This window comes from Prionailurus viverrinus, chromosome E2 (assembly GCF_022837055.1).
Source record: "Prionailurus viverrinus isolate Anna chromosome E2, UM_Priviv_1.0, whole genome shotgun sequence".
Lineage (NCBI taxonomy): Eukaryota > Metazoa > Chordata > Mammalia > Carnivora > Felidae > Prionailurus > Prionailurus viverrinus.
Window position 1 is genome coordinate 28,901,065 of NC_062575.1, and position 27,723 is coordinate 28,928,787.

A 27,723-nucleotide genomic window follows, 5' to 3' on the forward strand; every position below is an offset into this window, starting at 1 on the left:
AGGCTTATGGTTTACGATAATCTCTGGACATGGCATCATTAACACTGTCTAAAAACCTGCCTTGAAAAGTATCGCTAGTATTCCACAGGAGAAAATAGGGTAACCACTGTTATTCGTCTCAAATACAAATACATATATTTAAACTGGGTTTCAGTGAATATGAACTTAGCCCAAGTACAGTAAAACCCAGAGAAAAATTAATCCTTAGCAGTTCCTTAATGGAAAAGAACTGAAAACAAAACAAACAAACAAAAAACCCAGTTTCAATGATTGCATTTCAAAATGACTAACTTCTCATTGTAGCCTTTGAGTTACGAAGTGTGTGACAACACATTTTCATATTGGGCCAACCACAAAAGCACTGAGTGTTAAATGAAGTGTAATGCAGCAGAGTTTTTAAATAAAGCATCCTGGATATGCCCGGGATTTACAGGATATGTAAAATCGTGCTCCTAACCACAGTGCCTCCCTCCCACACAGGAACAGAAAAATCCCCAAACACAAATGCTTCAGTATCAGAATGGGGCTCTTTTAATGTTCTCAAATGATACTCTCAGGCAAGTTCTACTTGCTTTCTAGACTTCATTTTTTTCCCAAGCAGAAACTTATTCTGAGCCATGCACGGGGCAAAAAGAGCAAATGCCGGTGGAGGCCACCCTGTTGACTGCACGTGGCGTCTTCTGGATGCACCATCTCGTTCGCCATACCTTCTGTCCTTGCTGTTCATGTACTCCTGGAACCAGGTTTTAAATTCTCCCAGCTGGTGCTGGGCTCGGTTAACCACCTGTGAAGCGGCAAGCAGGTCCCCACAGCGCATGCAGTAATAAATTAATGCCCACACAGGATGGCCTTCCACTTCTCCATCCTAAAAGAGGAAAGATGCTCAAATAAGCAGGCAAACAAAGCTAACTGATGACTTTCTGCTACACTCACCTCTTCTCATACTAAGTCACTTCCGCTTCACAACCACCCCGTTAGGTAGGGACCTCCCTGTTTTATAAACAAGGAAACTGAGGCACAGGGACATTAAGTACCTTGTCCAAGCTGGTGAATGCAGCCTGGCTCTAGAGCTTTTCCTTGAGAACACCATGTGCTCCACCTGACTGAAAGCCAGCCTGTGGATTCACCTTGGAATCCCAGTAGCCAGTAACTGGGTAACATGCTCTGTGATAATTCACAGATGTGCGCTCTTGCAACCCCCGCAAAGCAAGGGCTAAAGTTTACCGACCAGTAAGAGACTACCATTGCTATACTTGAGTTTACAAAGTGTTAACTACAAATGATTAGTCAAATGGACACTGGCACTTTCATTCATTTGTTGGCTGTTCATTCACTGACTATCTTTGTTTCCGACACTGGGGATCTGAGAAGGCAGCTCCACTCCCACTGTCCCAGTACCGGAGCTGGTCTATCCTCCAAATGCTTCTGTCATCATCTGTACGGAAGCCTGGGATTGCTTTTCTCTCCACTTCTCCCCAGCTCCTCCAGAGGGGTGGGCCTCAGACTTCCTTTCTTGGTCCCTCAACCCTTCCCCCCACAGGGCTCTTTCTAAAACCAGATCTGATCATTATCACTTCTCCACTTGAACCCCTTTGAGGTATTTACATCCAAAGTGCTTAGCCTGGCACTCAAGGCTTTCACCTGCCAGTCCCACGTTTGCCAAGCCCTACCTCACACCCGATATGCTATGCTAGATACTCTTTCCTGCCTCCACGCATCTGTTCATGTTGTTCCCTCCACCTTAAACACCCTTTCCTAAGACCTGTGGCAGGTGAGCCCCTATTTTTCAAGTGCAGTGTGAACCTCACCTCCTTTATGAAGACAGCTTCCTCTGTATCCCACCACCTTGGCACAAAGCTCCAGCTTAGTGCTGCTTTGCACAGGGTATTAAATCTATAAAATAATTCCCCCAACTGGACTATGTATGAGCTGAAAAGTGTCACATTCTAGGAACTGTATCTAACTCCATTCTTCCAGATGTTTGAACCAACAATCCCAAGAGTCATCCCTGACTCTGCCTGTCACTCCCACATCCAAGTCTTCAACAAGTCCTACTGGGCCTACTTTCAGAACACGTCAAGAATCCAATGACATCCTCCCCCTGTGCCCTCCTCCACTGAGCTGAGCAGCCACCATCTGTTCATCACCTGGATTCCTGCAAGGGCCCCCCAGCCTTTCTCCTAGCCCCACTCTAGTCTCTTTTCCCTACAGCAGTTTCCACACATAGCTTCATCTTCGCTGCCAATGCCTATCTCAGAGAGACGACTCCAGGCGTGTAACTCATCACACAGAGAAAGATGCCAGTACCTGAAGTCCAGGCAAGGGAGCTGGAAGTTTAATGTTCAAGAAACTTCGAACCAACTGGTAAGTCCCAGGCACCCCGCCTAGCTGGGCCTGATGCAAGTTTCCAAAGACAGTCACAAGGGTGTAATTCTTATAACTGGAAAAATTGAAAAGGAAAACAAAAAAAAAGGTTGAGAACACATACAGGTATCTGTATCCACATCCCTGACATTAGACTGTGAACTCTACAGGACAGGGCCTGGACTTCAAACCTAATGCAGAGGAGGAAACAGTGCATGCTTCATGAAGCAAACTATGTTACTTATTCAGTGAGGAGTAGACCACCGTACAGATCTTTCATCACTGTGGGTGCTCAAAAGCACCCCTCGAGGAACATAACAGCAGACTTCCAATGCATTAAGGCCTAATGTACAGGTTGCTTCAGCTCACAACCGAATGCTTTGGTGCATTCTTTTTAAACTTTTTATTTTGGAAAATTTCAAACCTATGAAAAATTAAAAAAAATAGCCCAATGAATACTCATAAAACCTTTACCGAGATTCATCAATTGTTATTAGCCTTTGTGCACATGTTTCTATGTAGATACATACATATATATATATATATATATATATATACACACACGTACACACACGTGTACATATACACACCCACATGTTTTTTGAACCATTTGAAAATGTATACAAATACAGAAAGCAGGAGCTACTTCATCTGTAAATACTTCACTATGTACCTTGGAAGAACTAGGGCATTCTCCTACCCAACCTCAATACCATTATGACAGCAAGAAACTGAACATCAACACACTGCAATTATCTAAAATATAAGCCACGTTCAAATTTCCTAATAATACCCTTTATGGTTTGTGTTTCTCCCCCCAAGTCTAGGATCCAGTCAAGGGAATGCATGGCACTTGGTTCTCATGCCATTTCTATTTCCTGTACTCTAGGGTAATTCTACCACCATTTTCCATGACACTGACCTTTTAAAAAGAATCCAGGCCAGCTGTTGGGTAGAATGTCCCACAGCCTAGACTGTTTCCTCATGATTTAATTAAGATTCAACTTTATTGCCAAGAATCCCACACAGCTGATGCTGGTACTGCTCACTGAGCCCCAGGTAATATTTGGTTTGATCACCTGCTTAAAAGTGTCACTCACCAGATTTCACCACCTTTTGTAAAAGTACCTTTCCCTCTGAAATTGGTAAGTACCCTGTGGGGTAATACTTGGAAGCCATGTGAATATTCTGTTCACCAACAACCTTCTACTGAATGGTTTCAGTTTCCACTGATGTCCTTGCTGAACCAATTACCACACCGATGGTTGCAAAGGATTTTGTATCATTTCTTTTTCACTTATTTGCTAGTATTCTTAAAACTGTGCAATTCCTTAAAACCTGTAGTGTTTTTAAGGTGCTTCCATACTAAGATTAACTGGTTCTAGTTACAGATACTCAGATATGGGGTTAACAGAATAAAGAACTTTCTAAATATGTTTCTTGTCCAAAACAAAACAGACTAACTCAAAAAGTCAGGTGCTCCATATGCACAGATATTCAACACCAGATTAAGTAAAATAACAGAATGAGAGTGTGAGAGAGACAGAGAGAAACATCTAAATGTCAATTACAAAAAACAAAACAAAACAAAACAAAACACCTCAATGGAATTCGATGCAGTTATGCAAAATGATACTGATAAAGATTTTAAAAAGCAAACTACATAAAACCACATACTGTACACATTTGGATCATAACTACAAAAAACAAAATCAAACAAAATATTCCCATATCAAAAAGTGGTGGTGGGGGGGGAGGAAATGTGAAAAGGTACAAGAGCCTCTGGCATTTTTCTGTACCAGTCCTACATTTTCTCAACATTTTCAGCCTTATCTGCAAAAAACCATTTGGGGCTGGGTCTACTTTGCCACGCCATCAGGATTCGCACCAGCAAAACTACTTTAAAAAGTGAGTATAATTATCACGAAATAGTCCCTTTATCAAGAAATGACAACAAATCCTTGAAAAGGATACTGGTGGGGAGTGACGCCCCTAGAAAAGGGCAATAGGGTGACAGTAATTGTGGACAGCAAACTTCCAAATAGCTCCCAAGTGCTGCCAAAGGAATTAAGGGAAAAAAAAAAAAGAATTTTTAAGATAAATAAATATGTAAAATTAAATAAGCAAAATGAAGAGAATAAATTAAATGGGATGGCTTACCAGATATAAAATCAACAAAAGCCTTGTACCATTGGTGAAGTCAAGCACCAATGTTGAAGAGCGGGTTTACTAAAGAAAAAGCAGTCACGAGCAGTCATATACTCGTTAAAACAACAAAATCCTAGGGGCGCCTGGGTGGCTCGGTCGGTTAAGCATCCCACTTCAGCTTAGGTCATGATCTCACGGTTTGAGGGTTTGAGACCCACGTCAGGCTCTGTGCTCACAGCTTGGAGTCTGGAGACGGCTTCAGATTCTGTATCTCCCTCTCTCTCTGCCCCTCCCCCGTTTGCACTCAGTCTCCCTCCCTCCCTCCCTCCCTCCCTCCCTCCCTCCTTCCCTTCCTCTCTCTCTCTCTCTCTCTCTCTCTCTCTCTCTCTCTCAGATTCTGTGTCTCCCTCTCTCTCTGCCCCTCCCCCGTTTGCACTCGGTCTCTTTCTCTCTCTCTCAAAATCAAACATTATAAAAAACTCAATCCTAAAGGTTTTTGTATACTGTCAGAAATTTTGACTCTTACTCTGCTGCTTGTAGCAATATTACCATATACATTAGGATCTTTATGGCTCCATATCAATATACCCAAAACTTACATTAAAAAATTTAGCAAAAGCCTATTATAATACTCTATAAGCTCTTTTGTGCCTATGTAAAAAAGAATAAAAAACATTTGGAGTTCCAAATTTTTCTTAATAAGGGAAGTTTATGTCTGATGGCATTCATCTCATGTGACTATTGTATAATTATTAAAGTATTTGATAAAAACCTCTTCTCTGCTATACCAAGTCTGAATCACCTCAGTTAATGCACAAGGAAATCTTAGGACTTCCTAATGAAGTATTATTTTGTTGATAAAGGGCACCACACTATAAGGGGACCGGCAGCTGCACAGCTCACTGGCAAAGAACTGCAATTTAACAAGTGTATTCAACTTGGCTTTCTCTTCTCGAACTAGCAGAGGCCCAGCACCGTGTCTCTGAAATAAAGAGGGTGCGTTGCACACTCATGACAACCCCTGCTGGCAAATTCAGAGCTGGAAGGAGGGTCCACAGGGAGGGATGAATGGCATAGGTCCCACCAATGAAGGGGACGACAGGGCACAAGGGCCATAGCCACAACCCCCTCAGTGACCAACTCCACTTAGTGAGGAGGTGGCAAAGAAACCCAGGCACAAATCACAGGCATTAGCAGCTGGGAAGGATCCAGATGCATAGGGATTAACAGAATAGAGCCAGAAAGAAAATAAAGGTTCAAGGACTCTTCCTAAGGCTCGAAGGTGATAATATTGCCAGCTGTAAAAATTAAAATGCTCAGAGAACAAAAGAGCCGAAGAAGTAACGGCTGAACAACATTAGGGAACAGGATCCTGACCTAAGGCATCATGGCCTAATAATCATGATGTCTCCATACCGAGGGACACAGAGTGGAGAAAGAGAAAATGAAAAGTCTAACAGCACTCCCATTCACCATGACTTTATACTGCTGCAGAAACAGGCCCGGTAAAGAAGTGTTTCTGAAAGCAGGATCGTATGTCTCAGCCTCGCTCAACCTTGTTTAAATTATACCAGAGAGAGGGCACTCAGCCCAAGGACTACTAGACACGAGACAAGGCTGACTTCTGGGGGGTTCTGAAGCCAGCCCCGCTAGGCCAGGGCTGCCTTACCTCTGCTCGAGGTAAGCCAAGGCCTGCCGGACAAAATCCATGCGCACTTCCACGCTGTTGCGGCTCTTCAGAGCATCGGTCGCCGGCACCAACAACACATCTGTCATTTGTTTCACCATGTTCCACATGTCAGAGATGTTCTGCGCATAAATGAAACTGCACGTGACAACGCTGCAGGGCTGGAGAAACGGTCTGGCTCTTCGAGGCTCTGACCGCAAAGGCAGAGAAGGTAAGGAGGGGGAAGAGGTTAATGTCCTCCGTCTGAGGCCCTCAGGCTTTAAGCTCAGTACAGAAGATGCGCCTGTGCCCTGCCAGCTGCTAGACTCCATCTTCCAAGGAGCACCTTCCTGTCCCGAGCTGGTTTTCAGATCAGTTTCTATTCCAGGTCTGACATAACCACCCACATAATTGAGACCACACAACAGTAAAAGGAACACTGAATCTCAGTGGGTTATTCCTTACAAGAGAGTGAATACATTTATAATTGTCCAAAGCTCCAGGAGTTTAAACTCAAGTAGCTGCATTTCAGTCCTTACAAGGTCATTTGAGTTTCTTAAGGCTTAAAATAAAGAGTTTAACCTAAATAATATATAGGTTTTGTCCTCCCAGAGACTCTCCAGGGGCCACTGCTCTTACCCCATTTTGTGAGTGTCACAGCCTCCCATTTTCCTTCCCAGTCACTCCCTTCAAAAGACGCCTCCATGAGAGCCTCCCAGGAAAGGAATGGGCATTCTCTCCTTTGTGTTACCACCACACATATGGGACTTCCTCTCCCAAGAATCCTCCTGTCTGTAAATCTCTCCTTAAAAATGGATTCCCTGGGGCGTCTGGGTGGCTCAGTCGGTTAAGCGTCCGACTTCGGCTCAGGTCATGATCTCACGGTCTGTGGGTTCGAGCCCCGTGTCGGGCTCTGTGCTGACAGCTCAGAGCCTGGAGCCTGTTTCGGATTCTGTGTCTCTCTCTCTCTCTGCCCCTCCCTTGTTAATGCTCTGTCTCTCTCTGTCTCAAAAATAAATAAACGTTAAAAAAAAAAATTAAAAAAAAATGGATTCCCTGAATGCTCTGCAATATTCTAAAGTTAAGAATCCTTAGAAGAGAGCACTGATGAGAAAAGCAGGTTTACACTTCTCCCACAAAAAGAGACAAAATCCTGTTTTCATGTTCTCAGAAACTAAAACTGTAGAAAATCCACCCAAATTTGACTCTTGGTGGTGAGATGGTAGGTGGATTCTTAACTTTCTTCCTTAGATTTGCTTGCGTTGCCTTGTTATTTTATTATTAAGAAAAAAAAAAAAAGCTGGATGCATTTTTAAGGACCAAAATAATAATAATACTTATAATCTATGTAAGATTGTGTTTGCTTCCATTATATTCTTCCCTCCTTCTCCCATTCCTCCTGGCCACCTAACAATCCACCCATCTGCTTTTTTCCTCCCAGGGTGAGAAAACTGGCCAGGGATAAGAATTGAGGGACAGGAATAAAGATGGGGAGTCAGAGAGGGTGGGAGCCAGCGGCATACAAAGAATGCACCTAAAGATCACATCTGAGTCAAGTTTAATGGGCTCCCGGGTGTAAAAACCACATCACCTTTACAATTCAGCTCTTATAAAAGAGTCCGTTAGTCTAAGGAAGGAAACTGGTGAGGGAAGAATTGAAGCCTGACAGGACTTCAAAGCAATACATCTTAAGGAGACCTCTTGTGCCCATTAACTGATCCCGGCTGGGTCTTCTGAAGATGCATTAAAAATACACGTACATAGCATCATCATCAAAAAACCACCCCAAAGCTATTTAAAATGAAACTCTGAAGGACAAGTTAACATTTTATTCCACAGAGCAGGGTGTCTCTTGAGCACGTTTCTGCCCAGTCAGCAAGCTGCTAATCCCATCTGAACACCGGACACCGCGTCTCCCCTTGGGTTAGCTCCGGGCGCTACCTTATCGTCCAGCTCTGCAACGGAAGCACAGAGGTCCACGAGGTTAGGCTGCAGGTGCCCATTTACGATCTTCTCGTTATAGATATAAATCTGAAATGAAAAGCAAAGTAAGTGGCACAATTTCTATTTTCTCTTCTTCTTTTTAAAACCTCTTAAGGCACTTCTGAAGCCAGCTTTCTGCCCAACAGTCAGCACCAGAAGCTTCAGCCAACCTTTCCTTCCTCAGTGTGGCTGAGCTATCCATACTGCCTGGAGGTCAAGGCCTCTGGCCAGCTTCCCAGATGTGCCTTTAACTTTGGAAGGCAGTATCAACACATCCAAACTAACTGCTACCCCAGCCCTCCTAAGAGCTGAAGAATGGAAGGAGGGTGGTCCCGGTGGAGGAGACCACAGGCACTTTTGCACCTCTCCACCCAGCAGAGATCCCCAGTTCCAGCAAGCAAGGACCAAAGGGGAAGACAGGACGATGGGAAGACTTTGGCTGCTGCTTTCCTAAGAACCTGGGGCAAAGTTTGGTAATCTTTGCTGGCAAAAGGACTGAATGGCTCTAGGCCAAGGCTGGTAGACTGAGTAAAGAGTGTCAGGCTGCAATCCTCCACATGGGTTAGAACAGCAGTCGCCGTGTGTCTGGAGTACCCACTTCTCCAGGAAAGAATCCTTGCTCCTTAGGAAAATTTTCTCAAGAAAAGGGAACTATTGTGGTGTTTAAGGTGTGGGAAAACCACTATTACTTTGAATTTTATTTTAAAAGAACTAAAATAATGACATTAAGAACACGTAGGTTCTCCTCTTTGCCTGTGAAGTCCTTGCCCTACCAAGGAGTGAACACAGTAGTGAGGTCAGATGACAGATCAGAACTCCCACTGAACCTCATTGCCCCCTACTCTGTATGAGGGACGGTATCGTGTAACTTCCAGGGGCATTATAAGGATGAAATAAAATGGTTTTTACACGATAAGGTGGAGTTTATTCACTCACTGTGCATTTATTAAGGGCCTCCCCTCTGCAAGGTTGTTTGTTCAACATAGGATATAAAGATTCACTCTCCTCTGGTGGGATAGCCACATAAACAGGACATGGTGCTCCGAGTCTGGAAAATGTTCGTTTCATGGAGTCTTACTTTCGCAGACAAAGAGGCACAGCTTCTCTGCTCACAAGCCTATAACTTCATGAGGCCTGAACTCTGGTGGTGGCCGCGGCAGTGGGAGGAGTCAGCCACAGAGGGAGGTGAAATTTAAAGGATGGAGGTGTGGCAGGGAGAAAGAGAGCAATCTAAAACATGGAGCAGAAAATAAATGAAGGCCTACTAATAAAACACAAGGGAGTGGGAAGGAGAGGGACTGGCAATGGTATGCCCAAGGAGAGAGACTTAGAAAACTGTTCGTAACAAAGGGGTGCAAACTCACCACCCTCAATTCAAGAAACAAGATGGTTTCTCCTTCTTGATACTATTTTGTGTAGGAAAGCAGCAAATCAGAATAAAACACACAGGCAGCCAGCGCTGTTTTATTCAAAAAGTCAATTCCAGGTCTGTACTGTCTCCTTAGGGCAGCTTCAGTCCAACAGTCCCTGTGCTTGCCACAAAGCATCCCAATCCAACCCCATGCCACTGTGTGACCATCACATACAGCCAGAGCCACAGCCCCTAAAATATCATGAGCTTCTCCAGGACAATATTAGAGAGTGGTAAATACACTATGCCTACCAAGGCAGAAAAGCATTTAGAAAACTTCTATCAACCACAAGGGGTGAAGAAAGATTTCTGATTATACCATCAGCCTACCAGGTAATTCAGGTTAATAGAGAACTCCATTTGCTAAGCAGTGCAATTACTCAAGGCTGTACTGTACATGGGCTACTGCCAAATACAAAATGAGACGCCTTGGGTCAGGGGAGAGGGCAGACTTCCATTTCCCTAAGTCAAATGTGAGTCATTCTATTACCCAATTTGATGGAATTCTCCAGGGACCGAGGTGGTAAAATATTAACCAGTCCTCTGAACAAAACCCCAACTTGCTTTCAGGGTCTGACTTTCACATGAAGTCTTGGTTCTCTTTTACTCCCCTGAGCACTCACATAGAATTTTCCTGGTTTTAATCTTCTCTGAGAGAATGCTCACCTGCCGGGCATAGGCCATCTCAATGCTATCCAGAGAGCTTCGACCAGGGGGTCCCCCATCGCTGATGTAACTTGGCTGTAGGTAAATACACAGGCAGCGTTAAGAACAGCATTTAGTCATGTAAAGAAAAAAATCTTATAAACATACGTTTATCTTTAAGCTGTGAGAAGTCTCTTGCCTAGCCAGACTTCCTCAAAATGATGATTTTAGGGGTTTCAATAAGACAATACTCCCTTCCTATGAATACACAAGAAGGGAGCAGGCATGAAACCCAACTCAAAAGTAGCGGGAGGCTAAATAAACTGTAAGGAGACGTCAATGACTGTTCCTGGAAATGCATATCTTTCCAATAATTGGTTCAATCCCAAGCCCCATCTCCACCCCATCCTCTCCCTCTAGGTGTTCACACCAGCGAAGCTGTTGTTATTTGTGGGCCTCCTGTTTCCTTCCATCAGTCACATCAGACAGTTAAGGGGCTGGGGCTTAAAGGGTTACGATACGGAGATTCAGGGCATTTCTAATCCAGAATCCACGCTAAGAGAACAGCTGCTAATTAACTTTCTACATGTGAAGATATGAAGCTAGTCTACATTGGGCACTCATTCGGTCATTGCTTCAGTAAATGTTTGCGAAGTGTCTGTCTCCCGTATAGCTGAGTGCAAGTGCCACGGCCACAGGGATGACAATAGGCCCTGGGTATGGACCCTGTCCCCAGAGAGTCCACCATCTATGGGGACAATTAGACACAAACATAGGGAAAAGTTGATTACATTTTTTTTTTTTTTTTAAGAAAGACTAAAATCAATCTTCAGCTAAGCTCCATTCCCTACTGTAAACAAGTATGGGTCAAAATCAGGTATCTCCCATTAGGTATATTCTGAAATTTCCACTACATTGTAGTTTATACTGTGCTATAGCAAATTCTTTAAGTTTCTCTCATTAAAAAAAAATTCAGTGCTGGGGCGCCTGGGTGGCTCAGTCAGTTAAGTAGCTGACTCTTGCTTTCAGCTCAGGTCATGATTTCATGATTCTAAGACAAAGCCCCATGTTGGGCTCTGTGCTGACAGCATGGGGCCTGCTTGGGGGATTCTCTCTCTTCTTCTCTCTGCACCCCCCCCCCCACACACGATAAATAAACATTAAAAAAAAAAATCAATGCTGTATTCTCTAAAATCTTAAAAAAAAAAAAAAAAAAAGGTGGGAGAGTTTAAAATAGGTTTTCTGGAGAACTGACAAGACAGCAGCAAAACATCCTGGCACTACCAAAGCTGGTAAAAGGAATATTTGTGTGGGTAAGGACTGAGAGTAGCATAGAGAGGAGAGAGGGCAGGAGGCAGAAAGGTGAGATGTAAGCCCTCAAGTTCTCAAAAATGAACTGGGACACCTGGGTTCCAGGAGGGCCATTTGACTCCCTGGCTCTGTGGTATGGGGCAGAGCACATTCTCTTGGAGCCTCAGGTTCCCATCAGTTGAATGAAGGGGATGCCCTAGACAACCTCAGAAGGTCCTCCTCAACTCTGATTTTCCGCAGTCACTGCTATTAAAAACATTAAACAGTCTACTGACTTTGGCAGATGCTGCTGGCTTGATGACCCAACGACCATTTCAAATCCTTACTTCTCACCTCCACTCCCTGTCTGGCATATGGAGTTAAAGATACCTAACAGTGTGCTGGTAAATATTTAACAACCAGCTTGGGGAAGGGGCCTGATCTATAGTGTTGGCTGCTTTCCATGATATAAGTACTCCCACCATGACCGATTTCAAGCTATCCCAAGGAGTATCAGATAGACAGCAAAATTTCTGAAAATTAAACAACAGGCCCCCTTGAGCTGACCTCTACAAGCTACCGAATATGCCCTTCCCCAGCCTCCACTGCAGCTAGGAGTGGCCGAGAACCCTAGTTCTAGTCCATGAGATGAAGCACAAGTCTGGAGTACATTTTGGGGACAGCTTCTGCTCTTTCTGGTAACGGGAGCATGAAGAGCCTCGCATGGCCGATCAACACCCCCGCCTTCTCCCAATGTAAATGGGGTGTGTAGAGCTGCAGCAACCATCCTGTGAGCCTCAAGGGAGTGATGTGCCGAGGATGGTGCTGAACAAAGAGAGGCGCTGCGTGTCTGACGGCACTGCAGAACAACTGAATGGAGGCCCACACTCTCCACACCCACGGACTTCTTGTTAGGTGAGAAAAAGAAATCCTTAGGCAAGCCGCCGAAACGGATTTTCTGTTACTCACAGTTGAAAGCATTCCTATCTGAAACACAGAACTGGTGAAAACCACCAGGTTATAATAATAACAGCTACGCTTACTGAGCACTACTATATGCTAAGCACTGTCTTAAGTCTCACGACCCTGTAAAATGATATACTGTTATTCTATCAATTTTATAGATGAAGACGCCAAAGCACACAGAAAGCAGACTGGCCAAGGTCACTCCAATAGGAGGCAGTGGAGCCATGGTTTGAGTGCACATTCTGGCCCCACAATGTCTGCCAGGGCAGCCCAGGGCAACTTTCCAAGGACAGCCATCAAAGAACCAGAGAGCAGTGGTTAGAAATCCTGGCTGCACTACTCACTAGCCATGTGATCTTGATTGCATATACTGCTTCTTTTGAGCCTCGGTTTCTTTAGCTATGAAACAGGGGAGGTCATGGTATCCACCTTGGGTTTGTGGTAAAGATTAAACAAGGAGAAAAATAATATTTACCGCACAGCATTGTTGTGAGAAATAAGTAGAAAGAACTCAGCACAGGGCCAAATACTTGGCCAATAAACACTAGCTATTACCACTTTTTAAACACAAAATAAACAACCATAATGAACGTAGGAATAAATCCTATAGTGAACACCAATGGATAGATATGGACACTACAGAAACATAACCTAAAATATTTCAGTCTGTGCTGGTTGGAAATTCTCATGTCATTTTTCTAAAATAAACACAATCCTTGCATGAACAGAACCCCCAGCAGCTCATTTTCTCTGCTAACTCTGAGGGTTCCCAGTAACACATAGTTGAGGACTGTTCTATTCGACAGCCAGCCACCCTTCCAGAACAGAACTAACCGCGTGAATGTTGATGATCCCAAAGTCTTTTTAAAAACACAGGGCACTAAACTTGTTAATTCCAGTAGCCTAATCAAGGGGAATGACTAAGAGGATAAAAACGGGAACACAACACTAAAACATTTCTGCAAGGACACAGTTGTTTCAGCTACATATACATAAACAGCCTTGAGAAATATTTTCCAGTACTAAAACCTAATTTTTAAAATTATCCATTTAAAAAGTAGTTGGGTTTTCAGCCTTCAAATTTCCATTTAAATTAATTTTGCCTAATGCTCTTGTTTTCAAGGGTAGCCTTCCTTCATTTGCCCTTGGCCAAGTCTCCATCTCACTGCACATAAAGTCAATTATCCCAGAAACAGGATGTGTACACGCACATTCCTGAGCTGAGGAACCAGCAAACATTCACTGGAATTTCAAACCCAGGAGCTGCTTGAGGGCTGGGCAAGCAGCCACCAGTATGCTGTGTGGGAGTAACATTCTGAACCCCTTGGACATTTGGGTTTCTCTGCACTGGGGCCTGATGGCACCAAGTGAGGACGACAGGAGCAGGGAATCAGAGACCAGAAAGGCAGAGAAGATGAGAGGGCAGGGCCAGAGAGGGACTCATCCAGGAGTCTAGAGATACGATATGTGAAGAAACAGCAGCCTCTGGGAGCACAGACATGAGAAGAGTCTTCTCAGAGTAGACGATATTCCCAAAACAGTAAGAGAGCATTCCAGATCAGGTAGGAAGTGGCTGGAGGGTGGCAGGAGGGAATCACAAGCTTTTATTAAGCAACTACTTTTGTACAAAGACTCTCCAGATATAAATAAACTCTTTTCCCAAGAAGGGCACATTCTAGTTAGGGAGAAAGGAATGTAACTAAGCATTCCTAGCAAAAGAAGTATGGAGTTAAAACACATACACATACACACACACACACACACACACACACACACACACACACACACACACAAAATTGCCAAGTGGAATGTCTAGTTTTACATAAGCAAAATGGAACTAAAGTGATTAATTCACAATAGCTGGCTATAAAATCTGTACACAGAAGCCTAGTACTACTAGGAAGAAAAATACCAACTGGGGACCAGAGGACCCAGGTTCTAAATGAAATCTAACTGCGTGACCTTTGGTAATGACACCTAACTTCTTTGGAGCCTCATTCTTCACGGACAAAGTGGGAAGAATACTTGGGCCATTTAAATAATGAAACCTGCAGAGCCACTAAAAAATGGCAGACACCTACATGTACTAACCTAGAAAAGCCTCCAATATAAGTTCAAAAAAATCAAAACATAATGATAAGTTGTAGACTCTAATATATAAAATGGTGTCATTTATGGAATAAACTGATACTGATCAGATGAACGTACATGGACCAATGTGCACATGGATACGTGAGAGGGAACTGGCAGGGACAGCACATGCACCGCTGTCGGAGGTTACATTTGCGCAGGAGGAGGGAGGGGGTGGCAGAGTTCTCAAAAGTGTATCCATACACCTCTACCATTAGCATACTGTGCAAGGAGGTGCTCAGGTATGATACAGCATGATGTTAAAATGAAAGGTCTCTTTGAATTTTTTTAATGTTTATTTATTTTTGAGAGAGAGCAAGCACAAGTGGGGGAGGGGCAGAGAGAGACAGAGGGAGACACAGAATCCAAAGAAGGCTCCAGGCTCTGAGCTGTCAGTGCACAGCCTGACACACGGCTGGAACCCATGAACTGCGAGATCATGACCCGAGCTGAAGTCAGACACTTAGCCAACAGAACCACCCAGGTGCCCCAGGGCCCGTTTGGATTTTTTAAACTTCTTTTTGAAAGAACTGCAGAGCTCTTTCTATACTTGAAATCCTATTCAAATTCTGATATGTGAAACAAATCCCTCCCCCACCTCCCGGCCCCAGGAAACTACCAGGGAGTCATAAAACACAGTTTGAAATCATGCAGTCTGGAGTTTTCCAATTAAACTCTGTTGGTCTCTACTGTACTGCATTGAATCTTAATACATCATCTATTATTAAGACATGTTATTTATGCACCACCAGGAAAGAAAAAATGTTGTCAACTAAATTATGGCACTGGATTTAAGACACACCCTGATTTCAGAGATGTTAAAATGTAGAAGAGTTCTGTGACTGGGAATTGAACAAATTAAGTCCGTTATCAAAATGAGACATTATATTCAACACACAGTGTTCGCACATCACGGTGTGAAATGTTACCTTCACTATCTGCAGTTAAGCTACAACTTAGCTTCTCAATGGAGCCTGTTGGTTGCTGGCTCAGTCATTTCCCAGACAATACATTACAGACCCATCTACTGACTATGTCTAAAACCAACACAGGCACTAGACTGTACAGAAGTTAGATAAAAGTTGACTTTTAAATACTGTTTTAAAAGTTGGCTAAGATACACCAAGGATTCCCAATACTGCTCAAACCCCATGTGCTGTCATGCAAGCAGTGTAGCACTGGGGGTGTTCTTCCTCCCACTAACCACATGCAAGTATAGCACAGGGATTCCAAAAGCCTCTTCCTTGCTTCAAAGCACATGTGTTCTCTCTCTTTTTTTTTTTTTAATGCTTATTTATTTTGAGAGACAAGAGAGAGAGAAAGGAAGAGAGAGAATCCCAAGCAGGCTCTGTGCTGCCAGCACAGAACCCCACGCCAGGCTCGATCTCACAAACCATGAGATCACGACCTGAGCTGAAATCAAGAGTCAGACGCTTAGCCAACTGAACCACCCAGGCACCCCACATTCCTGGAGATACTTTATAAACCAAGGGAAATCCCTAAAAAGGGACAAATCCATATTGAAATGATTAAAATAAACTTAATGTGTAGCTTACCAAACACAAACACCCACTATAAAGACTGCTGGGATGTGCTGCGTGCACATTCTCTGCCATTCCGGGCGAGCACTATACTGTGCACATGCTCTACATTCCTTAGGACACTTCTTCCTCAGAGGCCATTTATAATAAGGACACTCAGGCCCGGGAATTCCAAAGCCTATCTCTGGCCTTCATACCATGAAGACTCTATAAATAGGGTAGAGGAAAATGTCTGCCCAAATGGAGACGTACATCACCTTTCTATCATCTTGAAGAAAATTACAAGGGAGAAGCCTGTAGAAATGGTTAAATTTTAAAAACACCCCCCGCCCCCCCAAAAAAAGCGTGGCAAGGGTATGGAACAAATGGAATTCTCACGTACTGCTGGTGGGAGGGTACATCAATACAACCATTATGGAAAACCGTCTGGCAGGACCTACCAAAGCTGAATATCCTCTGACCCAGCAATTCCCCTCTTAGCTGTACCCAACAGAGATGCAAACATACGTTCACCAAAAGAAACCTACAAGATTGTTCACAATAGCACTATTCATAAAGGCAAAGAACCAGAAACTATCCAAATGTCCATCAACCCAAGAACAGATAAATAGATTGTAGTTATACTACTCAGCCATGAGAATGAATGGCCCACAACTACATGCAACAATATATAGAATGTCAAGCAAAAGAAACCAGGAACAAGAGCATATGCTGTATGACTTCATTTATATAAAGTTCAAAAAAACAAGCAAAATTAAACTATGATGTTAGAAGTCAGGACAGTGGTTCCATTGGTGGTGGTGAGAGGCAGTGACTGGAAAGGCACACAAGGAGGGTTGTTAGGGTGCTGGTAGTCATCTGTTTCTTCATCTGGGTCTGTGCCATTTGTGATAATTCACCAAACTGCATACTTACAATGTGCACACTTTTCTGTATATATATTATACTTCAGGAAAGAAGTTCAAAAGAACAGCAACAAATAAAACCTAGAAGGTTCCAGAAAATGGCAATTCCCTAGGTAATCTGAAGAGAGAACCATCTGCATCCCTTGCCAGCTTTTACAGCAAAGCTATCCATTCTGCTAGGTGTCACAATAGAGAACAGCAAAACTATCGATAACTTTCTTCCAAGGGGACTGGAGGTCAAGGAAGAGAATTCTACTAAATAGACTAACCTATTTTTAAGAAAAGAGCAATCAAAAAAGAACATCTCATTAGCAGCTTATAATTACTTCCAAATCCCAATACAGACCACAACCTATTAACACCATTTTAAAAAATGAAGTTTATAAAACCATGAGCTGTTCTACTTATCTATTCAGACTCACAAGAAATAGAGAATGAAACATTAGGCTGACCAAGGGTTTTATACATTAATTCTTTCCCGAAGACTCTGATCTTAGTCTTTGAAGTCTCTGAGTGGAAGAAATGTGGAACAGGATCCTTAATAAGTAATTTCCTAACACAAAGGTCTTTAGCATTTATTTGGGGGCTAACTTAATGGAAAAAACTGGTTTTTAAGTCAGGAACAGATGTGTAGATATGGGATGTATACAGTTATTACCCCGTAGGCATGATAAACTGCCAAGCCACTCACCTTAAACTCAGACTTCAACAGAATGATGGTGTAGAGCCAATACTCCTGAGTCTAACCAGTATATTACATGTCTCTCTGACCCTCAGGTGTCCTATCTCTTGTGAGAAATGAATGCTAGCTAGCCATGAAACAAATTGTAGGAAAAAGATTTACCAGGAAGCATTGGTAATATTACTTGAAATGTCTTACATGGTAATTTTCACATTATACTTTTGAATCTGCACCTCTAAGTCATCTGAAACTACTTTTTTTTATAACAATAGTAAGGAATGGCCATTATGGGTCAGTTGCTCACATTATTACACAACTGAATCTGAAGTTTTTGATCTGAGCAAGTGAAAAAATGGAATTGCCATTTATGTAGAGGATAAACTCTGTGGGGAGAGAAGGCTGGCATGGAAAGGGAGGTGGCGGGCAGTTGCTATCATGACTCAGGTACGGACGCGTTTAGCTTGAGATGGCCATGAAACATGCTAGCAGAACCAAGAGGCCACCAGATAAATGAGTCTGGGGTTTGCGGCTGCAAGGTAAATCTGAGTCTTCGGCATAGAAATGGTATTTAAAGCTACATGCCCAGATGAGATCAACAGGGCAGTGACTAAGGGAGAAAGAGCAGGTCAGGGATTGAGTCCCAGACACTCCAAACATCTACAGGTCAAGGGGTCAGAAAAATTCAGCAAAGGACACTGAGCAGAAACAGCCAGACATGCTGAAGGAAATACCAGCAAATGTGGGCATCCTGGAGGCCAAGTGAAGACAGTGTCTCTAGGGGGAAGATAGTGATCACCTGCGCCAAGACTGCCAGTAGTCTAGCAGATAAGCAATCCTTGACATCACATTTTTATTAGTGGTGGTTTATATATTTTTTTTTTTTAATTTTTTTAACGTTTATTCATGTTTTGAGAGGAGAGAGAATGAGAACAGAAGGGGAAGAGAGAGAGGGAGACACAGAATCCCAAGCAGGCTCCAGGCTCCGAGCTGTCAGCACAGAGCCCAACGTGCGGCTCGAACCCACGAACTGCAAGATCATGACCTGAGCCGAAGTGGGACGCTCAACCGACTGAGCCACCCAGGCGCCCCGGCAGTGGCTTATCCTTTGGACTCAACCTACCTCGCTTTCTTGAGTAAAGTCCAGCGCATCTTCTCCTGATGCCAGCAGTGTGTGGAGGATTCGCTGTTTCACTTGCTCCCACTCAACCAGCATGGACTCTCGATGGTACTCCTCGGCCATGCCAAAGGTCTGTCAGAGAGGAACAGAGGGAGATGACCCCAACAGGAAAACAACACCGTTTCCTTTAAAGTTCAACAGAAACTCAAAAGTCCCTCAGATTCTCATCTTTCCATAAGTAGAGCAAAAGCAATCTACTTTAAAAAAATTATCCTTGGGGCGCCTGGGTGGCGCAGTCGGTTAAGCGGCCGACTTCAGCCAGGTCACGATCTCGCGGTCCGGGAGTTCGAGCCCCGCGTCAGGCTCTGGGCTGATGGCTCAGGGCCTGGAGCCTGTTTCCGATTCTGTGTCTCCCTCTCTCTGCCCCTCCCCCGTTCATTCTCTGTCTCTCTCTGTCCCAAAATAAATAAACGTTGAAAAAAAAAAAAAAAATTTAAAAAAAAAAAAAAAATTATTCTTAGTGTCTAACACGTTAAAGAGATTGTTTTAATTGTGGTAAAATACATGCACAAATTTACCTCTTAACCATTTTTGAGTGTACAGTTCAGGATATTAGTACGTTCAGACTGTCGTGTAGTCACTACCACCGTAAAACTCCACAACTCCTTTCATCTCGCAAAACTGAAATCCTGTCCCCAATTCAACACTAACGCTCCATTTTCTCTTTCCCCCAGCCCCTGGGAACCACCACTTTCCATCTCTAGGACTTCAACTACTTCTCGGTACCTCATATAAGTGGAATCATACAATGTTTGCCTTTCTGTGATTGGCTTATTCCCTTCAGTATAATGTCCTCGAGGGTCATCCGTGCTATACAGCGTATGCAGAATTTCCTTCCTTTTTAAGGCTGAGTAATATTCCATTGTATGCGCATGCCATATTTTGTTCATCCAGCTGTCCGTGCACACTTGAGCTGCTTCCACCTTTTGGTTATTGTGAGTAATGTTGCTATAAACATGGATGTACAGATCTCTCTTCAAGCTCTTGCTTTCAGTTCTTTGGGGTATATACCCAGAGGTGGAATTGCTGGATCACATGGTAATTCTATGTTTACTTTTTTGATGGACCTCCATGTTTCCATAGAGGATGCATCATTTTATATTCCCACCAACAATGCACAAAGGCTCCAGTTTCTCTACACCCTTGCCTCTTTGCCAACGCTTACTATTTTCTGGACTTTTTTTTTTTTTTTTTACCATAGCCATCCTAATGGGTGTGAGTTGTTATCTCATGGTTTTGATTTCCATTTCCCTAATGACTAGCAATGTTGAACATCTTTTCATTCGCTCATTAAGATAAATATATATTTTAAACCTTTGAAATAAGGCTACATATTACAATTGTCACAGTTTAAACTGAAGTATTTTTAATTGGATTATATAAATCCATGGTTTTTAATAAGCATCTAAGAAAAGACAAAAACAAAAGATTCTCCCAGTGTCTTTATTTTTTTTAGAGACAGTAATATTTTCATAGAAGGAGGCAAATCAGTAAAACAAAAACAGAGCCTTCTACAACCAGGTTTCCTACCACTGTGCTCAAAGTCACTACTGAAATGTCTGGCAAACCTCACTCCTGTCTAGTAGTGATACAGCAGGTTGTTGCCAAAATAAAGGTGCTCAGAAAGAAAAGGAAAAAGAAAGAAAGAAAGAAAGAAAGAAAGAAAGAAAGAAAGAAAGAAAGGGAAAGACAAAAAAGAAGGGAGGGAGGGAAGGAAGAAGACAAAACAAAACCTTCTGAAGAGATCAGTGAAAGCAACTTCTAGACACACTAAATCATGACCTAAGTTCTTAGTCTATTATTCTTTAATTGGCAGACCACGTCTCCCATCAGCTTAAGCCCACTTTTCAAAAAGCCATTTCATTTGCTATCAGATTGGCATCTAATTAGGCAGCACCAAGGGAATGAGTATTAGTGATGCCTATTTTATTTTTGGCAACACATAATTTATACTGATAATACCCATATACATGAGCTCTGGGAAACTGCTAGAAAAATCACATACACTCTTCCTACCAATGGGATGTTTGAGTATGGACCGATATTTATCAAAATGTGAAAGAGGTAGATACCACACACACACACAAAAATGATTAGGAAGAAGGCTGGCATATCCTGCAAGTCTGATTTTGGTCCATTTATCAATGAAACTCTTCTCTAATATGTATTCTAAAGACACAGGAGAAATTATAATCATAAACTTTACAGTCTTCCACCTGGCTTGCTGCTTGCTGCAGTCAGACAGAATGAACCATTCCAGTCAGTTAGCCTAGAGTGAAAAAATATCCAAGGAAAAAATCCCTTTCTCTCGTTACATTAGTGAACTGAAATATGAGAGCTCCACATTTTGAAGAGAGAGAAGTACGCTGGAACAGAAAGGCGGTGGCAGGGTGAGAGAAGGGGTGATTTCCCTAGAAGATAACCAGAAATCATGCACAAGTGAACTGCAATTTCTTCTCAACTCTTCCCACTTAGTGGTCAAACCAACAACTCCCTCAGCGGTGAGCCTCTCCCAGCAACGGAAAATGAAGGGTGATGTGGCACGAGGACCAGGGCAGGCAGAAATAAGGAGGTGGGGGAAGGCTGACAGACCGTACAGCTTTCTGAGCTTGCAACAGGTGAGGCACTAAGCTGTGGTATTGACCCAGGACACCAGACTGATGCAAGAGTTTTTCTTAAGGATAAGCCCTCTGGTTGATAAAGAAAGGCAGAATAGTAAAAGCAGCTGAAGAAAACAGACAATATACTACCCAGAGACCCTGTTGAGAAGGACGGTGGGGACACACTTCCAGCACCATTTAAGGGTCAGAGTGACCCTTAATGGGAATTAAGAGTGGGAATTAAGCAATACCTATTCATCAGGTTGCCCACCTATGTGCCAAGAACTCCTGTTTCAAGAACCCAGGGAAGTCCTTTGAAAACTGGCAGTTTTCTGGGCTCAAATCCTCAGATACATCTGAGCAGTATGCCAGGCTACTCATTCAGAAACAGCACCACAACTTGAATGAACAGCACTGTGGTTCCATTCATCATTAGTGTGATAAGGAGCTTCCAATAAAAATAAATGGCCCAACATTAAAATTCTCTTCCTTTGACCATGCAACCTCCAGCTTATCTTAATTACATTAGAGCTAATGAACATTGAATTTGTGGGCTCATCAGGAATGATCAGCCACCCATCTGCCCTATTCCAGCCTATTCCCTTTAGACCCACATCTGTACTGGATTAGGTACAAAGAAGAGTGTCAACCAGAAGAGCTAGTGAGAGAGGATCGACAGAGCCACTAACTGACAACTAAGAGAAGGACAGTGAGGGTCTGAGACAAAGTGAAAGGTAGGGAACAGTAGGGACAAGAAGGAAAGAAATCCAAGGGAAGAGAAAAGGAATAACCTCAAAGGCTGTGCGGATGTGTAAAAATTAAAAGGAAGGAAAGACAAACCACAGAAAATGACAGAGCAGTGGAGAAATTATAAATTAAATTGGAATCTGTCACATTACGTGTGTAAATCTCTTTGAGCACAGTTAAGAAAGGAAGGCAGGAAGAGAACTGGGCAACTGAATTAAAAACAGGTGGGGAGCACTCGAACCCCAATTTCATAAAGGGAAGAGGGCAATATGCTTTGACTTCACACCCGTTTATTATTGAGCTGTTGCTGGCTTTTAGAAACTCTACATATGTTCTGATAATGTTGTTCTGTTTTTGCTGGGATGCACCAAATGGAAAAAGATAGGACACATTTGTGGATTTGTAGCTTGTTTTCTTGGCATTTCAGCAGGACATTGGCAAGTTATTCAAACATGAAATTACCACCAAAATGCCAGGAAGCTGCTCACCTTTTGTTTGAAAATAATTCTTGCTCAGTGGTTAGCCTCTTGGTGTCCAGAGAGGTGAAAGGTCTCCCCCCATGCCGGCCCCCAACACCGGAACATCTCCCTCACAAATACATATGCACACATTTTGCACTGTGGTATGTCACTTAAATGTTTTGGCTGGCTGCACATTTAGTCTCAGTATGGCACAACGTTCAGAGGCTGCCAATTCCAGAAACACATTCCGCAGGGTAAATGGATTAATAAGGCTCAGTGGCATTTGACAATCCTAATTTAATTTCATTGGTTCTCTACAGCAGGAGAATCAATGTTGGTGAGTAACTCACTGAAGTGTGAACAAGAAAAAGCATTAAAAAAAATTTTTTTTTTTTCAAATCTGAATCAAGTGAATTCCTCTATTTCCAGGGATAAATACTATTGCCAAAAATATACTTAATAAAATTTTAGGGATTTTTTACTCTGATAATTAAAATTTTCGGTCATTTAAAGAAATGCCTTCGGAACATCTTCTTATAAATTAGAGCTGGCAAGCTCCCCTGCTGCCCTGTCTCACTCACGTCAGCCCTCCTGAGACATTTCCACCTGCAAAGAACATTTTAATGAAGCACACTGAGAAGCGTATGTTTTATTATTTTTTTAAACGACATAAATAATACATAAACATATTTTACTTGATATAAGAGTTATAAAGTAAACAGCAAAACGGAGGTTTTCCCTTCACCCCTAATTCACTTTTGCCAAGACAGCCACCGTTGGCAGACTGGCATGAACCCTTCCAGCCTCCTTCCCGGGAAGAGCTGCATTTTTAGAACCAAGTTCACATGACTGCTAACCTTCCTCCTCCCTCCGTAAAGGACTCCAGTGGCCTAAAAAATCTCTCACTCCATAATGGGATGTTTTGGAGAGGTTTTGTTCTTTTAATTCTTGTCAGAAAAAAATGGAGATAACACATGTTAGTAAACAATCTTGGAGTATCTTGAGGGAATGCCTGATGCAAAGTATTGCCGCTCTCACCAACTTAGTTATCATACTTTGGAGCACCAAGCTCCAAGCCTTTTTTTTTTAAGAGCTTGGGGAAATTGTTAATATAAAAGGTAACACAGAAAGTCAAATTGTATGATAAAAAAAAGGAAAAGAAACAAAGGAAAATTATTGATGGTCATACCTGCTTTTCTGAACTGCTGATTCAGTAGAAATCAAAATACCACTTATACTGCAATAATGAATTGTCTGACCCTTCCACTTCAGGATTAATTTAATAATTAACTGGCGAATCTATGTTTCAGATGCATATCAGTTACTAAATACACACACAAGCATTGTATCTTCCTCCAACTCCCTAGAACTCCCTCTGATGAATTAACTAAGTAGGAGCGCTGGGTCTAGGACACAGGCTCCAGCTTCCAGAACCTGTACTGCGGGTATACACTATGCCCTCACAGTTCAGCTGGGGCCATTCCTTACCCTCTTCCGAGACTCTTCAATGGCGGACAGCAGGGCATTGTCCTTCTCATTCTTCAGGAAACCCTAGGAAAGGGGGAAAAATGACACAACTGAGGTTAAAATTAACCTTCAAGTAATCAAAAAAGTATGCTGTAGGGGGAAAAAAATAACTATAAGGATATGTACTATCCTGTCCACCTTCACCCTGACAGAAATTTCTTAACTCAAAACCATCAGAACAGATGGTTTTTCCAGATGTTTCCTAGTTCCTTTCATTCTGGGAAGCACATGATGGCCGTTAGAAAGTAAAGTCCCCATGGAACAGCAGCATGAGTCCCACGTCCTGTAAACATATCAAATGTGAATGGTCAAGACTGCTCTTCAGTATTTCCGACCGGCCCACATTACAGATATAGCTTTACCTATGCGGCCACTCACAGTGCTTCTTGGTCTAGATTTCTCTATTGCTTTCAATTCATTCTCCAGTTTCTTCCTACTGCAGTAGAAGCATCACCATTCATTCATCCAGGTGTTTTCCACTTATTTGTCAATGGCTGGGATACCCTCCCCCCAAAATCTACACATTTCTTCTGGGGTTTTACCATGTGTACTCCCTATCTCAGGTCCGATGATATCAGCTCCTTGTTTAATATGGGTGGGAGGTACAGAAGACAGTCCACAAGTCTGGTTAAATATGCACGGGGCTGGGGCGCCTGGGTGGCACAGTTGGTTAAGCGTCCGACTTCAGCCAGGTCACGATCTCGCGGTCTGTGAGTTCGAGCCCCGCGTCGGACTCTGGGCTGATGGCTCAGAGCCTGGAGCCTGTTTCCGATTCTGTGTCTCCCTCTCTCTCTGCCCCTTCCCCGTTCATGCTCTCTCTCTCTCTGTCCCAAAAATAAATAAACGTTGAAAAAAAAATTAAATAAATAAATAAATAAATATGCACGGGGCTAAATGCCTACAAAACACAACCACACAGTAACACAATGCAGACCTAGTTTCAAATCATGGTGCCTCCATTTACTGATGGCATGAATTGTGCATAGTCACCCAAACTCTCTATTAGTTTACTCATATGTAAAATGAATATTAAACGAGATAATGCAATCAAGTGCTTGACTCAAGGTTTAATACATGTAGCTCTATTATTGGAATCAATTAGATTTAGATTTGTTGGTGACATCAAAGAGAGAAATGCCCAAAAATATGAACTCTCTGAGGGAACATAATACAGAGTAGAATTAAGCTAAAGATTTTAAGATATGCTACATTTAAAAAACCATTATTTGAGTTTTAAAAAATTTACTGTATGGTTAATTTTTCTTAAGTTTATTTATTTATTTTGAGAGAGAGAAAGCGGACACAAGCTTGGGAGGGGCAGAGAGAGAAGGAGAGAGAATCCCAAGCAGGCCCTGCACTGTCAGCATGGAGCCCAATGCGGAGCTCGAACTCACAAACCACGAAATCATGTGCCAAAATCAAGAGTCAGACGCTTAATTAACCTACTGAGCCACCCAAGCTCCCCATGGTTCATTTTTGGTCGCCTATTATATTTTAACAACTATAACATTAAGCTATGGAATTGTCACTGAATGCTGCTCGCAAACAAAGAGTAGGCATAGACTGTGCTTTGCTGCACCTCTTCCCGGCTGCTGCTCTGGGAGGTGGACTGTCTACACAAGCCACCTCTGGGGTAGGGGGGTGACAACCACTGCCTAACCAGGCCTGGTGTCAGTTTTTTTTCTTTTTAGTTGGGGTGGGAGGGGCTGTGCCCAGCACCCCGGGCTCCCTCTGGACTTCCTCTGCTCTTTCCAGTGACCAGCCCATCCATCCAATTCCTTTAATGTAGCCACGTCTACATTTAACCCAGGTACGTGTACACACACACACACTCTTAAAACACAGATGCAAAGCAATAATCAGATACATTTGTTTAAAAGCAACATAATTTTCTGTAAGAAACACAATTCCAAATTTTCTAAGAGATGAAATGTCAAGTAGTAATGAAAGAAAGAAAAACAGATGTTGCTTTAGGGGCAGATTATACTCCTCTTGAAAATATTCATTATAAACCTACATTCCAAAAGTCTCACTAATAAGTAAATCAACCACTTGTGCATGAGCATCACATTTTAGACATCATCTTCCTATGAACAAAGACCATGAGCCATTACATACCTCAACAACTGAGCTTTCTTCTATAGCGCAAACTAGACCCCCAAGATACATAGATTTTGAATTTCAATTTTTCATCCTTTATTCCTCTCTAAAATGAAACACTAAAAAAAGGCTACATATCATATTTTATTTTCAAAAACAACACACTGGTGACCTATCTTTTGAAAAGAATCTTTAAAAGAATAATAATTTATGCAGTGGGAATAGTGCCGGGATCCATGTGCCATCTAGTGGCAGTTACTTTCCTTTAAAGAACACACACCTCAAGGGAAAATAACAAATTAAAGAACTAGTCGGGCAGAAAAATACCTGCCTCAGCCCAAGTTTCGCACAGATCTCTCCCCTGACGTCCCTTTTCCACATGTTTCCTTTCCTTCCAATTCCTTCTGTGAGGCACCTCTAACACCTAGCATCCCAGAGACATGCCTTTAGAGCTCATCAGAGAATGGGCTTTCTGTAGGACTGAGGGCATGAAGGGTGAACTGAAGGTGCCTTTTCTCATTGGGTGGGGCTCCCTGTTACAAAGAAGACCCTGGTCACCTCCCACTAAGATGCCAGTCATTTAGCTGTGACCCTCAGAGCACCACATCCCTAACGTCCCCTCTTCTTGCCAACAAGCACTTTTTAATTGCTCAGAGTTTCCCATCTAACCGGTCTATTGCAGGCCCACTCAGTAAAAGAACACTCCACAAACATCTACTGGCCTGCTAAGTAAGATAACTACTCCTGACTTCCCATCTGTATACTGCTCCTCACTGCCAGAGTCCTGGAAACTGACCCTCTTCTAACTGGCTCCTTGAATGCGTTTTGGTTTCAAGCTTTCTGTAACATATAATAGCTCCCATTCAGCAAGCAACTAAGGGCCAGACGCTGCTCTAAGCAATTCAAAGACATTATGGCTAATCTTTTAACAATATGAAAAAACAGGCATGATCACTCCCCCCGCCCCCATCCACCCCTTCCCCATTTTACAGGTAAGAAACAGAATCTGAGCATTTAACTAACTGGACCACGGGACCCCAACAAGGATAAGGAAGAGGCAAAATTTAAACACAGTTCTCAAGAGACCAAATGTTACCGAGATACTTAGGGAATAGTACTTCTATTTATTCTATATTTTATTTTCTTCTAAATCGAGAAAATAAAGAAAAACTTCCTTTTCTTTCTAAACAGGTGGGAGTCCAAAGGGAAGCAAAGTATCTTTAGTTTGTTTTCTTTGTCCCCTATTAGTTCCCCTTTACAAATGATGAGTTGAAGGCTCAGAGAATTCTGTTATACCAGTACAAGTAAGGGCGAACCCTTTCATGGCTATGGGGATGACGCCATGCTAGGTGTGCGTTACACATATCTGGGTCTAGTCCT

General features: G+C 42.7%; 1 protein-coding gene across 1 annotated transcript in view; it reads right to left on the minus strand.

The window, feature by feature from the left end:
• NUP93 (nucleoporin 93) overlaps positions 1-27,723 on the minus strand; it is a 103,424-nt gene that overhangs the window by 11,901 nt on the left and 63,800 nt on the right. The window contains exons 4-10 of the mRNA XM_047834843.1: positions 24,205-24,267; positions 18,852-18,980; positions 10,239-10,313; positions 8,120-8,209; positions 6,182-6,321; positions 2,308-2,440; positions 708-865 (exon numbers count right to left, since the gene is read on the minus strand). Of these exons, the coding sequence (XP_047690799.1) occupies positions 708-865; positions 2,308-2,440; positions 6,182-6,321; positions 8,120-8,209; positions 10,239-10,313; positions 18,852-18,980; positions 24,205-24,267 (788 nt within the window). The remainder of the gene's footprint in view (positions 1-707; positions 866-2,307; positions 2,441-6,181; positions 6,322-8,119; positions 8,210-10,238; positions 10,314-18,851; positions 18,981-24,204; positions 24,268-27,723) is intronic.